The sequence below is a fragment of the Xenopus laevis genome, chromosome 3S, assembly GCF_017654675.1.
Source record: "Xenopus laevis strain J_2021 chromosome 3S, Xenopus_laevis_v10.1, whole genome shotgun sequence".
Lineage (NCBI taxonomy): Eukaryota > Metazoa > Chordata > Amphibia > Anura > Pipidae > Xenopus > Xenopus laevis.
The window spans coordinates 45,722,707-45,740,744 of record NC_054376.1 but is presented as its reverse complement, the minus strand read 5'-3'; the positions used below and the strand labels follow the sequence as shown (position 1 = coordinate 45,740,744).

The window sequence follows — 18,038 nt, the reverse complement described above, 5'->3', positions numbered from 1 at the left end:
GCAGGACACCCCCACACAATACACCATTGAATAGTGGGGTCAGCAGCGGTACCATCTTCTTTTCATGTTTATGATATACCTCGGGGTGAAGGCCGTCTAGGCCGGGGGATTTTCCCGATGCCAGGGAGGCAATAGCTGCACTCAGCTCTAGGTCAGTAATTGGTGCCTCAAGTATGTCTGAATCGCCCTGCGACAAACTGGGTAAGGGGATGTTACATAGATAAGATTGGATCTGTGGGGCGGAATGCGTTATGCGGGAGGAGTACAAGTCAGAGTAATATTCTTTAAACACCCTGTTAATCGCAATCGGATCAGTTACTAAAGAGTCGCTGCTGTCACAAATAGCAGGGATGCTTGTCAAGGGGGTTAATTCCCTGGACAGCAGGGCCAATAATTTACCATTTTTGTCACCTGTGGCAAATACGTTGGACTTTAAGTAAAGTTGTGATTTTCTGACCTGCATCAGCTGTTTAGTACGTAAAGCTGTTTGGGCAGTAACCCAGTCATGTTTCGTTTGCGGGTTGGGGCCCTGAGTAAATACCTGTTCCGCAGTTAGTGCCCGAGCCTCTAGCCTATCAATTTCACGCTGACTTTCTCTGTTATGGGACTTGATTTGTAGGATATACTGCCCTCGAATATAGGCCTTCAGCGAATCCCACAGAGTTTGGGGATTAACAGAAGTACTGTTGAGCTCAAGAAAGGATTCGATCTCTCCGTCTACTGCCTCGGTTACGCCCTCCTGCTGGAGCCAGTACCTATTGAGTTTCCATAGTCTATCACTAGGAAGCGGGGATGTTTCAATCTGAAGTAATACCGGGGAGTGGTCTGAGATTCCCCCCGGAAGTATGTCAACCTGGGTTGTTTGTATCAGAATCTCAGGGGACCCAAAGGCCAAATCAATACGTGACATAGTGTTGTGCGAGGCAGAAAAGCATGTAAATCTCTTTTCCCCCGGGTGTTTCTCTCTCCACAAATCAATGTAGTGGAAGGTTGACGCCCAGCGAGGCAGAGAGGGAGAGGGCCTAACTCCGGGTTTCAGTCTGTCTAGAGGCTCAGACATAACAGAGTTGAAGTCCCCCATCAAAATGGTGGGAGCCAATGGCAATAGTAAAAGTTTTTCCATTAGGGTAGACAGCAGCGATTCATTAAAAGGGGGAGGAATATATACATTGATTATATTATACATTTTCCCATTCAAGTAACAGTTTAACAATATAAATCGACCCTCGCGATCCGTCACAATTTGAGACATCGTAAATGCACAGGACCTAGTTACTAGAATCGAAACCCCCCTGGCATAGGAGGAGTAGGTGGAGTGATAGCAGGCCCCCAACCAGGATTTTCGCAGAGTACAGACCTTTTTTCCTTCAAGGTGGGTTTCCTGAAGAAGAATCAAATGTGGCTTAGCCCTCCGAATCACCTTAAATACAAGACCCCTCTTTATAGGGCTACCCAGTCCCCGAACGTTCCAAGATAACAGTCTTACCTCCGCCATGGTCTAAAAAAGTGAGAAAGTCGCAGAGAAGGAGAGGGCATACTCACGGGGAAGTAGAGGCCGAGTAGAATGCAAACCCAATAGTAGAGAATGAGACTGCCCGAGGGCAGATAGGTAAAACCGAGCAGGACCAGAACAACGACATCCAGAAAAAGGTTCAGCAGTGGCAAAACAAAAAACATCCCCTCCCCACCCGTTCCACCCCAACTTGAGCGGGTTTCGTTCCCAAAACTATAAAGCATAACTGCAGGGGGAGGAACCAAAGGGTGCAAAACGTAGTTCTCCGGTTCCAGGGCTTTGGACGATGTAGGACTTCTTTGCTTCTGACGCCGATGTCACTCCGAGACATGAGGCAGGAGAATTCCCTCATAAAGGTGGTAGCATAGCAAAACTGAAGAGTCAAACATTAGGTTACAAGATGCACAGGACTTGGTGGTCGTGGAACTCTCGGCTGTTGGGCAGGTAAGGGTGGAGAGAAACTTGCTTCAATCCAGCGCCGCGCTTCTTCAGGAGCAGTGAAGAAATAGGCTCTGTCATCTTTCACCACTCGTAGACGGGCAGGGAAGGACATGGAGTATGGTACTTGCAGCTTCCGTAGTCTATCTTTCACCTGGTTGAATTTCAATCTCTGATTACGGACCTCCATAGAAAAATCAGGATATATGGAAACTCTATGGTTCTCGTACTGTATGGAACCAAGGATCCTGGCTTCCCTCAATATCGCATCACGATCCTTGTAATTGAGGATGCGGGCAATGATTGGCCGAGGTGGGTGCCCCGGGGGAGGCTCTTTCGTTGGGACTCTGTGAGCCCGTTCAATTATGAAGCATTGTGAAAAGGGTTTTTTGCCAAAGGTATGAGCGAGCCAGGATTCAATAAAAAGTTCCACTTGCTTGCCTTCCGCACGCTCAGGAATACCCACAATGCGGATATTATTCCGCCGTAGCCTGTTTTCTAAATCATCCGTTTTGGCTTGTAGGATAGAGATTTGCCGAGCATGAGCCTCCAGAGTAGCACTGTATGGCCCAGTCCTATCCTCTAGGTCTGATATGCGCCTCTCAGTCTCTTGAGTGCGCTCTCTAAGTTTTTGCACATCCAGTTTCACGATATTAAAGTCTGTTTTCAGCTCATCGAGCTTATTCAGTACAGAGACGTGATAGAGCCAAGTTGTTGCATAATTTCCCCCAGAGTAGGCTCTGCGGGGGGCTCCACCTGAGGACACACCGCATCCCCCAAGGATACTGCAGTGGCAGCCATGGAATGGCAATCTGATGGTGGGGGGTCTTGCTCAGGCGTTCTGGCGAATTTACTGAGGGAACACGCTGCATTAAGGCTCACCTTGCTAGGCTGCACAGCATCGCGTTCCGACTCCGCCGTCTCCCACACAGTATCAGGCCCCTCGGCGCCATTTTGAGGAGACGCATGGTGCGGCTCTGCAGATTTGGATCGCGCCGGAGTTTTTGCAGGGTTGATTCTGCCCATGACTGACGGTACCGGACAGTCAGCAGGTACTTCACAAAGGCAGTAAGCGGCAATAGAGGCAGATAGTGAGGGTTTACAGGGTAAAGTCAGGGGTTTCTCTCGGAGCGCACACACTTCAGCGTCTTACTCCATGCGTCGCTGGCCACGCCCCCCAACCAATTCGGCCACCTTTTAACGTTTAATGATGGACATTTCATTTGCCCCTTTCAGAGAAAGCAGTACGGCATCTCCCCATACAAAAAATATAGGGTTCTCTGCGCAGAACAGAATGAAATAATAGGTGTTCTTTGCCCATATGTCTACTGCACATCTGTAGGAAAATAACATGATTTAAAAACCTACATATTAAATGCACCCTCCCCCTTTCCCAAGTACATTGTACTCATGCAGGAAAACATTTTACTCTCTTTTACCAGAGAATACACTGGTTGCATTGTGATTGCTTCTGTGAAATAACTCTGGCTTACTTTGGGTGGGTCCTTTGGAAAAGTAATGAGTGGCATATGGGCCACTGCAAGGGAGGGAGACTCAAAACCCAATTATGTTTGTATTCCTAGAACCCCCTTTACGCTACTGTATGAGATTACATAGTTACATATCAATCCAATTACAATGAATATAAAGATCAAGTGCTGAGAAGCGTCCCTGCTCTGCTTCCATAACCCGTTTAACATTTTATATTCCTTCTGGTCCCTTTTACTTACTTTCCGAGCTAAAAAAACATCATCGAATTCCATTGTCCCCCACATTTAGGGAGGGACTCAAAGCCTCCTCAGCATGTCTGGAGAGAAATGCATTCCTAGGTTTCCTTTTGAACTTCCAACATTTTTTGATTATTGTACTTATCTGCAAAGCATTTTAAATGTGAAAGGCGTCAGCCAGTTAAATGGACCATAACGAATATTATCCTTTGTTTATGTAGGGGACTGATAAATGTCTATTTATAGTGCAATTATTTATAGTCTTAATAGGTCACTCTAGGAGTGATAGATAGTTAGGCTATTTAGTTGAACAGCGGAGTCTCCACCAAGTAATGTTGAGTGGGATTAGGATCCTGAGCACTAATTGCTCAGAAGTAGGGTAAAGGGTAAAGACTGAAAGCTGGGTGTACCTCCGTAGACACTGTGTATTCTGTCTCTTAACCTGTGGGGTTTATACTGACCATTGGTGCTGTCAGTATATGCCTGTCCACTGATGTTACATGTTCCTGCTTATCTGTAATTAGACTTGTATTGGGATTATGTTCTTCAATAGATAATTTCTATGGTTAAATTGCAAGAATCACTGGCCCCCCAATTATTGTGCATTGCATTAAGGTATAGTTGCACAACACCTTGCCTCCACACCATTCCAAGGGCTCACCCCCTGAGAATGAAGGTCTCATCCAGAGCATTTATTGTGGTAAAGCTACTTGTTGGAGCAATGGTGTCGCAGCGGACTGAGAATTAAAATAGGCCCTGGCATTTCAGGTACACAGAGGCCCAATCAGCCCACATAGAGGCCCAAACAGCACCCACCAGCCCACTAAATACTGACTTTCTATGGGACCCTATAGCAGCCCCTCTGGCATTTGCCAGAACCCACAGATTGCCAGTCCGGGCCTCACACTGCCGCTCATTTTTATAGTGTCTGCATATTCCACAGCGCTTTAAAGAAATTATACATCATTGAACAGCCCAGTGGAGTTTACAATCTAAGTCCCTATGACATTCACACACTGGTTTATCAAGAGCCAATTAACATGCCTGTATGTTTTTTGGAGTTTGGAAGGAAGTTGAAAATATCCCAGTTGGATCCTGCATTTTTCATTCACGTTTTAAAGCGAAAATATTCCATACAGTATTCTGTTTGGGTTGCATCTTGGCCACGCCCATTACACTCCAGCCATGGCACAATTGTGTGGCCCTCTCTGCACAAAGCTGTTTTATGTAGTAATTCAGGAGCAATTTCAATGCTTTTCAAAGGCAGGGGAGAGAATTGCGAGGACTGGGGTACTGGACTGTAACTGCAGTTAAAAACAGGGCGACTTCTGAAGAATCAAGGTGAGGTGACATGTCTGTTACGTTAGGGGAGCTTATTTCTCAATAGTATACCAAGACAATGCCTACAAATTTTGAACAATCAATGTAATTATAGTGAAAGTCATAGTAAAAGGAGAGCAACTTTAATACAACAGTAATGCAAACGCCATTGCATCCAGGCCAACAAAAAAAAAAAACACATGCCAAAATAGCCTCCGAAATAAAAAGAGCCACATCTGGTGTCTCATGGCAGAACAGGGGTTAGTGAGCCCAGAAAGCAGGGTAAGTGGCCTGTCAGCTTTTAATTTGAAACAAACCCGGGTCATGCAAAGTAGCAGTCTCTGCAAAGAATGCCAGGCATCCACTGCACGTGTTCTATATATAAACTGTTTCTGTAGACTTGGCACATCTTATAAATGCAAAAGTTATTTCAGAACATTTAATTCAGTGAAAAAAAAGCCTTTAATTATATATTTAAAAATGGAATGCCTTTAATTTAGAGCTTGGAGAAACACGCCTATATAAACAATATGAGTGAAAAATACTGAAAATTTTCCATTTCTAAGGCAGCCAGAGATGGATCTGGGTAAGGGAGCAAAAGCCCAGGACTGAAAAATGAGAAGTTTAAATTGAAACAAGGAGCGACAGAGGCAGAAATCCTGAGAAATAGCGTGAGAGAGGAATATGCAGCTGGCATACTGTATACAGAGTTGGTGAAATGGGATAGCAAGCCACAAACTGATTAGCTTAGGCAGGGTGATGGAAGTCATATTGACCATTAAAGTGACAACATTCACTGGATAAATAAAAGTTTGTAATGGAAAAAATATTCACAATACATATATATACATATATATATATATATATATATATATATATATATATATATATATATATATATATATATATATATATATATATATATATATATATATATAAATGACCGGTGGAGAACAAAAGCTGTTTAAACCCAACTCTGGTAAATGCCCCAGACATACACAATTAGTTTGATTTTAAATGTCCAGTGCTGTCCCTATGCGTAGGTGTGTAAATACACCCAGTGTTGTGTGCAGTCATACATGTATGGGCATCTTTTTATTTTTTTTGTCTGACACCTGGTAAGATAATACAAAAGGGATGGCCGAACTTCTGGACCAGTGGGTTAGACTACCCATCATCAGAATCAGATCACACCTATGTCTTCTTCAACTAAGCCCCAATAATGTTAACAGATGCTCTCATTCACATTTCCCAGTTTTTTCATATATATTGTATTATGCAAGACACAATCATTTTACTTCTGTTCTCAAACTGTCTCTTTATTAGAACTGTGTGTTATTTTTTGCCTTCCTAGTGAAATTATTCCCAAACACGGTGTCCCCAGCCAAATCTACAAGCTTTATGGTGAAGAAGACACAATGCTGCACATTTATCAACTCTGTTAAACTTTTCCCATGGCAGTTCCTCATAGCAACCAATCAATAAATAGTTTTTTTAAGCCAGCTGCAGGTAAAACAATGAATGCAACAATTTGATAGGTTGTCATGGGTTACTGCCCATGGATAAAATTTGCCCAGTGTTGATAAATGAGCCCCAATGATATGATGCTGGGGTCTACCTAAGCTTTCTGCCTTGTTCCTTTTTTCTCAACCAATGGATCTACACAACCCAAGAGAAGTTGCTACAATTACAGTATACCTTATACATGCACTGTGAGAAGACTATGTGAATCATTACATACAACAGTATGGACTTTCCAGCTTCAAGACTGTCATTGCAGTGTCGTAAAATATAATATGTGGCCCTCCAGATATTTCTGATGTAGAATAGGCAGAGCTGGACAAGCCTGTTGTAGTACCAGCTAAGGACAATTTCTTTCAACATTTTCTTTCCATCATAGATCTATATGACCTTAATACATTTAGTAAATCTAATTGTTGTGACAGTGGGCCCTCAATGCCAGGTTCTGTGGTGGGTCAGGAGGATTAGCCTGAAATGGTTAACAACATATTTAGGGCCACGAGTTACTCATAATCATACATATTCAACGCTCTCCTACTGCTGGCTTTCCTTCTGTGCCTAAAAGATCCCACATAGTGCGCAGAAGATATGGATACATTGCGTAAAGATGTCAAATCAAACCAAAGAAAATACATTATAAGATTTCATTTTATATTGCCAATGAATCAGTTTCCCCTGCTGCTGTGAACGTTTATTTTAGATTTAGGGAGTCCAGAATCTGCTAATCTTACATCTAAGAGCTCTTTTAACCATATTGACCAAAGTAATATAAATAAAGAAATGATGGGAGGGAAGCTTAGCAGATTTGTAGAGAATCAGAAAGCACGGCTTCCTGGAAATTTACATGTGCTCAGCATATATGTACTAGGAGTGGGATGTCAGACTGTGCAAGAATTATTTGGAGATTTAAAGATAGAATGAAGGTAATATGAGCCAAATATTGGTGGGAGCTGCCATTGTTGTAACATTTAGTTTAAGCTTATGCAGACATTGGAGATTAACCATTTCAGTAAGTGAAGCTAAGGTTGACTTGTAACATTTGGGGCTTTTGCTCTTATAAATAGATCTGAGCTTCTGCCCATGTCTTACTTACTTTCATTGTCCCTTAGGCACCAAAATTCAAGCTCTACAGGATAGGGATTAACCTTGTTTGACAACCTGTATGAATAGTGCCGAGAGTCATCACTAGTTCTATATCAGATTAAATATAATAACAGGAGTTTGCAAAATGTGGGAACAAATTGCTTAGTGGCATATAACTGTTGTGTCTCTAAGAAAAAGAATCTGTAGCAGCTGGCATTATAGTTCTCTTGTTCGACATCTAAGAAACAAATTTGCAAAATGTTGTCTGGAAAGCTGGCACAATTATTCATCACAGAAGTTTCCATTGTTTGTGACCCTCTAACACAAGGGTCCCCAATCCTTCTTACCCGTGAGCCACATTCAAATGTAAAAAGAGTTGGGGAGCAACACAAGCATGAAAAGGTCCCTTGGGGTGCCAAATAAGGGCTGTGATTGGCTACTTAGTAGCCCCTATGTGACTGACAGCCTAGAGGAGGCTCTGCTTGGCAATATACCTAGTTTTTATGCAATAAAAACTTGCTTCCAAGCCTGTATTTCAAACTTTAGCACCTGGTTTGAGGACACTGAGAGCAACACCTAAGGGGTTGAAGAGCAACATGTTGCTCACATGCTACTGGTTGGGGATTACTGCTCTAACAGTTGCTAAGTTATAGAGCTCAGGGTTTCTTGAGGGTGTTGGGAGTTGTAGTAGCCGATGGGTTTTTAATTTGGATATAAATGTAGTTATTATATAAGTTACTGTTTTATTTCTTCATTTACTTTGACAGAGCAGGAGTGTGACCCATTATGCTGGAAACCCTATTGCCCACCATGGTTGAACTTCATTATGGTGTATGTGCAATGAATTCATAGCCCAAGAGCAATTGCATATTGGTGCTGTGCTACCAATGCTGGTGTTCACAGACTGCAGAAATAGGAACCAGACAATCATTGCATTACTCCTGTTATGCCTACTTTCCCTTAGCCTTCTATACCTACAGTACATCATAATGGAGCAGTGCCTTGAAATGTCCACAGAATGTGCTGATTAGTTGCCAAAAAGCTCAAATTAATAAGCAAAGCCAGCACCAGATGCATAAAGAAAATCCAATTCCTGACTCACAGCATAAAGATTTAACAAGCCCACGCTAGGGTTTTTGAACATTACTGAAAATAATATTCCAAAGGGATTCTTATTCCCAAGTGACAAGTGACTGAATCTGATGTTCTGATGTAAAACCATGGTATGGCAAACTCCTTTCTGAACTGTCTGAATCATGTCCATAATTGTGGAGGTGGTTGGCTAAGGCATGCATTGCCCAACCCAAGACTTAAATTTGTAGGTACACATAAATGTATTGCTTTCTGCAACTGGAGCAAGGTGGCTGTTGTTATGTGGTGGGGAACAAGTCAAAAACTGGGTTTGGACCCAAAATAGCTGTTATTATAATCCAGGAAAGGGCACTTGAGCAGAACAACAATGCCACCAGGGGTGCTACAGGGGGGTTCTGCATTCTGTAGTCAGGATACAATGCTCTAATTTCATGGCTCAGTGTAAAATATTCATAGAGGGTCACAGGCCAACATCTGCCAACAAGTGACACACGATGGGGTTTGGCAGACTAGTGCCTCTGCTTGCTCTGTTGCTGTTCACTTTGTGGTTGGTTTCTGCTGCTTTGGGTTATGCCTTGCAGTTCTGCACAATATGGAATGCATTACTGGGAACAAAAGGATTATGATCTAATGCCAATTACATGGAAGATGCATGTTATATGTTCCTTTGTATGCCCTGCGGCTTAGAAATGTTAATTACTGATTAAGCCCTGGTTTTCTTTCACAATAACTGTCAAATGCTCGTTTTCTCCTTTACCCAGGTATGTCATTCTCCTTTCAGCTTCCACTTCTTTCAGTGTAACATTCTAAAAATGCCTAATCTGTTTCTCTTGATACAGAGCAAAGCTTGTAATCACATTTTAACCTATAAATTATACTTAATCTTCTGTTTAGCAAAGGAATGTGCAATGCCAGGAAGGACAGCTACTGAAAGGTATCTGATGGCCTGTGATCACAAAGGCTTGGAGGATTGACAGATTCCATTTTTCAACATCCTGCCAAATAATATATCTCTGGAATCCCTGTGAACATAGTTCTGCAGTAAAGATATAGCACATGACTAAATATATGATGCTGTTTGGAGACCTAAATAAAAGCAATACCTAAACGCCACTACAAGGTTAAACACCAACATTCTGGTTATGGTAGAATCAGGAAAAGAATTATGGGACAATCTATTATTCTAATCTAGACTTTTTTGATTTCAGCCCTCCTGGCAGGGCCCCTCTTCTCCCATGAAAATACTGCTGTATCAGTTATTTAGTAATAGTTCTAGGAATATCTAGGGCACCAAACAAATGTTCAACCCAAATCTCACACTATATGATCATCAGGCTGGGATTTCATGAGCATCTCAATGGAATCTCCCTAACCGATAGTCAGGCTTACCCCCCCCCCCCATAGCCACAGCTCTGAGGCCACGAAGAACCACTGTTCCAGAGGGTTTGAAACCAATTCCAACTTCACTTACACAGCTGTGCACTAAATAATCTTCCTCTAGCCCTAAATAACTTGGCAGCAGCAGTGCTAAAATATTAGGACAAATATACGCCATTAGGGCCATGAAATTATTTATTGAAATTCCTTTAGTGCAATGTAATGAGGGGGGGTTCAGCTTACCTTTAAATATAAGGACTTAATTTACTGTTATTTACTTGGTTTTATAAGGACTTATGCTTAGGCGTCTATATATTCAGAAGTGCATACTTATATTTGTACATGTAGATGTATACATTTATCTGTGGCTTACCTTTACAAGAAAAAGACCCAGTTATAATATAGAAAAATACCTGATATCTTGGAATTAAAATTAAAGATAGGAATGCACCTAAGAAAAAGGGCTTGATATATAATTTCTTCTAATAGCACACAGTTAATTGGGTCATTGTTTCACTTGTACCTTTAATAGAGAAGGAAAGGTTAAAACTAAGAAAGTTTTATCAGAAAGGTCTATATAAATACACTAGTAAACACTTAAAAGTAATGCTGCTCAGAGTCCTCTGTCAAAAGAAACACCAAATTTCATTCCTTCTATTGTGTACACATGGGCTTCTGTATCAGACTTCCTGTTTTCAGCATAAACCTCCAGGGCTGGGGCCTGAGCATGCTCAGTTTTGCTCCTCCCTGCTTTAAACTGAGCTCAGAGCTATCAGCGAGCAGGGAGAAACCCAGAAAGAAAGGAATGTCACAGCAAGCAAATATGACACGTGATTTCCTGAACAGAGACAGTGTCTAGAGCTGTTTACTCAGGTATGGAAAAGCATTCTAAAGAATAAAAAGTGTTCTAGCTTGCACTGTTGTGGCTAACCTATTGGCAATAAACTGCATTGGTTGCTTTCCTTCTCCTTTAATTTGCACCTAGAGCCAATGTGCCAGTTCAGATTGCTTTGTTGAACAATGCACAGCTGCATTGAAATGCTGAAATGAAACCCTTCCACGAATAAAGGCAACTTACAGGGTTAACTCAGCGTATTGTACCAAAAAGTGCATGTGACATACACCTCATGAACTGCATGGGAATGTTGTTTAGGTTCTCTATGGTCCTATTTAACAATGTCGTTTTTCCCTACAACGAATACTAAAAATAGTATTTAATACAAGATGCGTAACTTAGACATATTTGTGTATATTTAATTAACAATTAATGTTACAAGTTACACTCGATTACATCTTTATTTTAATACCTGGAGTTTCATTTTGGTGGAAATAACCTTTTTTTTTGCTATTTTTTTATTATAATTACTGGTTCTAACTCGCCAAGCATTTTTAATGGATTAATTCACTGTAGACTCTGCACTGGTCAGACTGAGAACGGTATCAATATCAGTTGCTTCCTGTGATTGATGTGATTCAAATTAGAATAAGCATTTTACTGTAAATAGCAGTTTGCCTAGTTTTATGGAAAAAGCACACCCAGTTCTAGAGAACAGATCTGGATGTGTTACTACTAGTCTGATTGCTGAAGTCAGACCAAAAACACACCGTTTGCCAATGTGCCTGTATAATATCTAGTCTGCACACAGAATGCAAATTCTATTAACCTTCAGACTTTGTCAAATGTATTTAGCTGCTTTGTCACTTACAGAGATGAACTGAACATACAGTTATATGCAACAAAGTCTGATAGCTTTGGCACATAGGGGTCCAGCTGTAGACACACTCTCATCACAACAGCTTCATTGGTATAACAGTAAATTGTATTAGCAAGACTTCTCATACACCAAATCTCTATAGCTCTCTGGCTGAACCTTTTGTTTCTCTTTGCGCTTTATTGGATTCCCTTGCCCCTGTTTCTTTGTAAGGTTACACTTTCCCAACAGCCTTTATTTTCTTTGAGTAATTTCCAAACTTTACTTTGGCCGTACACTTCCAGTCACGACGGGTGAATACAATTATGCTAATGCTCAGCAAAGTGAAGATCTGTACCCCATACTGCGTTTGGATCCCAAAAGATAAAGGTGATCAAGTCAATGGTTAAATAGCTAAAAATGTCCCAGTTATAACTTTGTCGCTTCATCTGCACAGCTTCATATAGCAAATATATAGGGTATGAAATGGAACAGATTGAGATAAATCTGGCATTTTATTTAAAACTAAAGCGGATTGTGGTGTATAATGTAGATTTCTAACTAAAATAGAAATTGCTTATATAAGAACGTATTTAGTAACATGCTGTCAAACACATATCCAATGGTTCAGTATTTTCCAGTCTTTGACTGATTAGAATAATACCCCATGAAAATAAAAGAAATATAGCAAAATTCCATAGTCATATTTCTAGGGCTTCAGATATTATTAATTTGCCTTCAGTATTGTTTTTCCTCATTACTTGCGGATACCTCCATAGCCCCACACAGTTGATTAACAGCAGCATGCTCAATAAATAAAAGGCTATTCATCTGCAGCTTAAGTACCCCATGGGTCTTTGCACATTTCCAAATATACCACAAAAAAAATGACAGAAAAACCACTGTGCTGCAATATATATATATATATATATATATATATATATATATATATATATATATATATATATATATATATATATATTATCACATTTATCAAAATGATAAAAATCAAAACTCACCCATGTTCTATTCACTCCTATGGGATTTTTAGAATTGTATTTATCAATGTGTGAAAGATAGAATCCACCATTTGAAAACTAAGGTTCTAAAAAACCCATAAGAATGAATAGAACATGGGTGGGTTTTTATTTATTAAGCTCTGAACTCACATTTTGATAAATCTGCCCATAATGATCTGGTGCTGGGCAAGTGTTGTACAGAATATGAGAACTTATGTAAGGTAATGACAGAGCCACAAAGGTGCCCAATAACTAATGTAGATAACTTCAAACTAAAGGTGGCTATACACAGAGAGATCCATTTACATTCATTTGGCGGTCACAAAACGGATCTCTCTCCAATATGCCCACCGATTGTGGGCCCTTGGGCCCAAAACGATTGGATCACAATGAAAGGAATATGGGCTATTAGATCACTGGACCGCATCAATGAACAGATGCGGGCCACGGGATTTTTAGCCCTGCCCGATTGACATCTGGCTGACTTTCAGCCAGATATCGATCAGGGAAGACCATCGAAGGGCCCCATACACGGACAAATAAGATGCCGACTCGGTCTGTCAGCAGCTTTTATTGGCCCGTGTATGGCCACCTTTAGGGTGCAGAGTAAGTGCAGAATTTAAAGGTGGGAGAAATCAGGGTGGGAAGTACCAAGACATAGTTGCTGACATTTCAGGAAAGTTCATATCAGTTGGCTGCACTGGCAAATACTGTTAACCAGTCAGTGCTCATATGTTTAACTGTAGCTGGCTATAAACACTTGTTCTGTTCTGCTACAGTTGTGTCACAATACACTGACACTAGCTTCTCTGACTATAGACATACAGTAGGTGGACATGGATGGTCACTTCTAAAGTCTTCCCAACAAAATGCACTCTGTTTAGCCCTCATACTAGGAATGGGAAAAATTATACTGTATGTCTGATTTGACTATGTTTCTATAAAAGCATTGGTATACCAAACAAGCATTTCTTCTTCTCTTCCTGTGGCACTTGATTGCAAAACAGAAACAAAAATGGCTTGAAAATAAGGGATTACCTTCCACTTTGATCTGATTGGGAGAGCAGGCTCTGCAGGGCATCAAAGTAAATTCTTCAGTCTGGTGCATAGAGTAATCAGTACTGGCCATAACAATGACATCTCCTGCTTTCCACGACTGGGCATTGCCTGCCAGATGCAGGATGGTGCTATTCACATTGGTGTCTATGGACATTATCAAACGGGGTCTCACTGGAAAGTAATACAAAAGACATTAGCCATTTTTGCTCCAAGACAAAAGCATAAATCTGTACATCATCAGGATACAGTCTCTGAAAAGAGGAGGATTATCTAATAATATTTGGCAGGTGATATAGCTTTTCATGCCATATATAATAAAAAAAAAAAAAATATTTCCAGCAAGGACTGAGTTTACATGGGTCCTAGGCAAAGCAGAAAGGACTGTGGCAAATGTTGCGTATATTACTGAATAACCACAGGCATAGAAGAGTTTGAATAGTTATAAAACCACATACAACAATACATGCTTCAAAGCTTAATCCACCGCAAATATGATTATAAAGATGAGTCTTGTCCCATACACAGACAAAATTCCAATGATTTCAGCACTAGCAGGCAAACATGACGTTCGCTGCTCTTAATCGAATAAGGGAATAGAATACACATCCCAGAATAACACCCCAAAATTCCATGATGGATTTAATATCTGTTACAAATCCATTTTGTTAAGGGAAAAAAATATGTAAAAAGATTTTTACTTTAAACGATTTTTACTTTTCCAAAAAACAGACTGAACTCGTACAGGCACCATGACTTACTCCTCTTCAATAATCCTGTGTCCAGTAGGGCCTGGGCCACAGAGAAATCTTTAAAACCGGAGCAAGAAAACCCTTATAGTAAACCTTTACATCGGTGAAGATCCTTACAAGCTCCTCCTGTGCTCTCCATCAGCTGTCTCTTAATCAGTGGCGTAACTAGATATTACTGGGCCCCACAGCAAATTATTTTTCAGGCCCCCAAAATGTTTAGAGGTTGACTTGTTTCTCCAATATTTATTGAAATTGTATATGAATTAGGGCCTCATGGGGCCCCTATACCTCCTGGGCCCCCCTGCAGCCGCAGGGTCTGCTTCCTCTATAGTTACGCCCCTGCTCTTAATGCATCCCTGCACTCTCCCTCTAGTCTGCCACACTGAGCCTGCAGCAGTCTCACCCTGACACTTATAATACATTCTGTTGTGTATAGATCTTCACTATATGCAGTAAGGGTCTGTTTTAAAGGGCAACTATAGTGAAAATTAAAATTTAATATAAGCTTCATCATGCTGAAATAATTCTCTAAATACAATCAATTAAATATTCTGAACCAGTTCTGAAATAATCATGATACTCTTCACTCTCAGCATCTTTTTTTCTTCATTCTCTTTTCTTGTTGGAGTTGGGAGTCTTATTTTGAATGACCAATATATCTTATAAGGGGCACCTTTTGCCTAGAAGATGTTTAATTAGAGCTTACCAGAGCCGGGCCGCGCTGCCAGGCGCCCTAGGCAAGCCGGCCAGTCGCGGCGCCGGCTTAGTGTGCGCATGCGCGAATGGCTGCTCGCATGCGCGAATGGTTGCTTGCGTGCGTGAATTGCCGTTCGCGTGCGCATGCGCTGAAAAAATACCACAGATAGTCGGGCAGAGACGGGACCGGACACGGGGTAGGTGACAGAGGCGGTACGTGCCTGGCGCCCCCCCAGCTTTGCGGCCTAGGCACGTGCCTACTCTGCCTACCCCTAGTTCCGGCCCTGGAGCTTACTCTATTAAAATCCCCACCATGTCTCTCTACATGCAGGATTTGTGAAAAAAGGCAGTTGTTCTGTTAGATTTTGTTTGTACTGGAATCAGTTATTTGGGTGAGCTCTAAAACATCTGATAGGAAAGGAAGCCCCCCTATAACATATATTGGATCTAACTGTCAATGATTATCTGACCCAACTTCTGAATGAACAGAAACAGATGCTGAGAGAGGGAAAGTGAAGATACAGTTTACTTGATTTTGTTAGAAATGGTCCAGAATTTGTAATGGATTATAATTAGAAATTGTAATATTTGCAATAGTCCCCCTTTAAGGAAGATTAGAGGATACATTACATTGTTCAGCAGTTTTAGATATTTGCAGTAGAGATATCGGAGATCATCCTTTGTTTATTGGCTGAAGGGTTGCATTTCAGATGAAATTAGTTCTGTCTCTTCAGATGGGGTCACTACCAGGGCCCTCTCCTTTTTAACTCTATATGAAGGCCTCTGTATGAAGGCTGCATTGGATTCAACTATATCATCAGCAGAATTTCAGGAACTGATTTGCTCACAATATTAACCATAGTTGAGATGAGAATTTCAGCAAAATTGTAACCAGAATATCCCAAATTTACTGGTCTAGTTATCAGGCTCCAAGGAAAGAATAACAGCAGCTGTTATTATTCAGGGTAACATTTTACAGTTTTTTCATTGAGGTGGAGATTTTTATGGTTCCCCTGACTAGTTTTAACATTCTGATTTCTGAGGATCAAGAAAATAATTCTAGCCAAGCTGACACAGCATGAACATTTCATATTTTTCCATATCAAATTTCCATCAGGTTTTGACAGGTGGATGGTGCAGGGAGTTTAAATATCACAGTGGGCTGAATGCTGGCTGGGTGGTGGTGGAGAGTAGAAACCTGCACCGTCATGATTTCTGGGCTGACACTCAACCCATATCTGCAACCTACATTTTACCCACTTGGACTTTCTACCTGACCAAGAACAGATACAGCTTCACCTGCAGTCTGACCCTACACGAGGAACTGATATTTTGAGGAGGGGGGGGGGGGGAAATGCAGGAAAGGAGAAAAAGAAAACATATCCCCAAAAATCTTTAATTATTTCAACTCACCAGGTTTTCCACAAAGGAACCGGACTTTGTAGTTTGGGCACTGTAAACTGATCTGGTCATTCTTTTGACATTCAAATCTATAATCCTGTCCCCCTTTATAGACCACGTGTACTGGAAGAGTGGTGCCATCAAGGGCAGTTATCTGGTAAATGTAAAACAAATTTGGAGTTACTTGATAACACCATCCAACATATACCACACTGACTTATAAGGATCGCCTTAAGCTTGATGAGGAGCAAATGAAAAGCCTTATGTTGAAAATGTTTTTGTGTAAATGTAGTCATTTTATTGACCTCATTGTACCTCAAGATATTCACATTAATGTCTCACCACTAGAAGTGCTTTAGTCCTATAGTTATAGAATGAGCAATGTTCTCTGCTTTCAGATGCATACAATGCAGCCTTTATCTAAATATGCATCTTCGATATAAAACTTGGGATTCCTGGTGGTTAAACAAAACAGAATCTCAAAAAACCCTTTTTTTGTCTTGCTGGGAGGTCTGTTGATGGCAGCCAGCCCAATCTCAGTACCTAGAGAGAAGTGAAGGCAGGCCTGTAAAGCCACACAGCGCTCACCACCGCATTCTTGATGACATTGATAATAATTGTAGCCACCATGCCTACCATGACCACAACAGAGGTGTAATTGGATAAGCAGCAGGCAAGTTTCCTGGCAGGAATAAGAAGCCAGTGCTGCCGAGTGTGAAATCCTTTCGTTAATAATGTACAAACAGGCCAAAAAAACATTCTTGGTTGGGTCTACCAAAAGTAATCTCTTTAGGTAATCCCCCCCCAACACATGTAAAAAAAGGCAAACAGTTTACTCTAGGCCTAGGTACAACAACCATTGAGATGTCTACATGTGCTCTGTAAATGCTACCTTCGGATTTATTGCTAACATTCATCTCTCCCACCCTCACTTATGGAGACTCTCTCTCTCTCTCTCTCTCTCTCTCTCTCTCTCTCTCTCTCTCTCTCTCTCTCTCTCTCTCTCTCTATAAATACAGTATATATATATATATCTAGCTAATGGAGGGCTGTCAATCTGGAGGCCCACTGGCCTCCAAGATATTTGCTTTAAGGTAGTGCAGAAAAGGCATTTTTTTCTGAGTCCCTTAAAAAAGGTAGATTAAAGTACAAAGAATATATTATGTAACAATGATCACATAGTCTTAAAATATACAAATAAACTTATTGAGTCAGGCACACCCAAACTCAACACTTTAACTAGGTATGGGCAAACTGTGGCCTCTTGATGTTGTAGACTTTTTCTACATTCCTTAATTAACAGTTGTTGCTGAGAGCTATAACTGAATTTCACCTGGAGGGCCACATGTTAC

At 41.0% G+C, this 18,038-nt stretch overlaps 1 protein-coding gene across 4 annotated transcripts in view; it reads right to left on the bottom strand.

The window, feature by feature from the left end:
* cemip.S (cell migration inducing hyaluronidase 1 S homeolog) overlaps window positions 1-18,038 on the bottom strand; it is an 80,421-nt gene that overhangs the window by 21,450 nt on the left and 40,933 nt on the right. For all 4 annotated transcript variants that reach the window (XM_018255331.2, XM_018255336.2, XM_041588244.1 and 1 more), the window contains 2 exons: window positions 16,699-16,840; window positions 13,820-14,011 (listed from right to left, as the gene is read on the bottom strand). In XM_018255331.2, coding sequence (XP_018110820.2) covers window positions 13,820-14,011; window positions 16,699-16,840 — 334 coding nt within the window. The remainder of the gene's footprint in view (window positions 1-13,819; window positions 14,012-16,698; window positions 16,841-18,038) is intronic.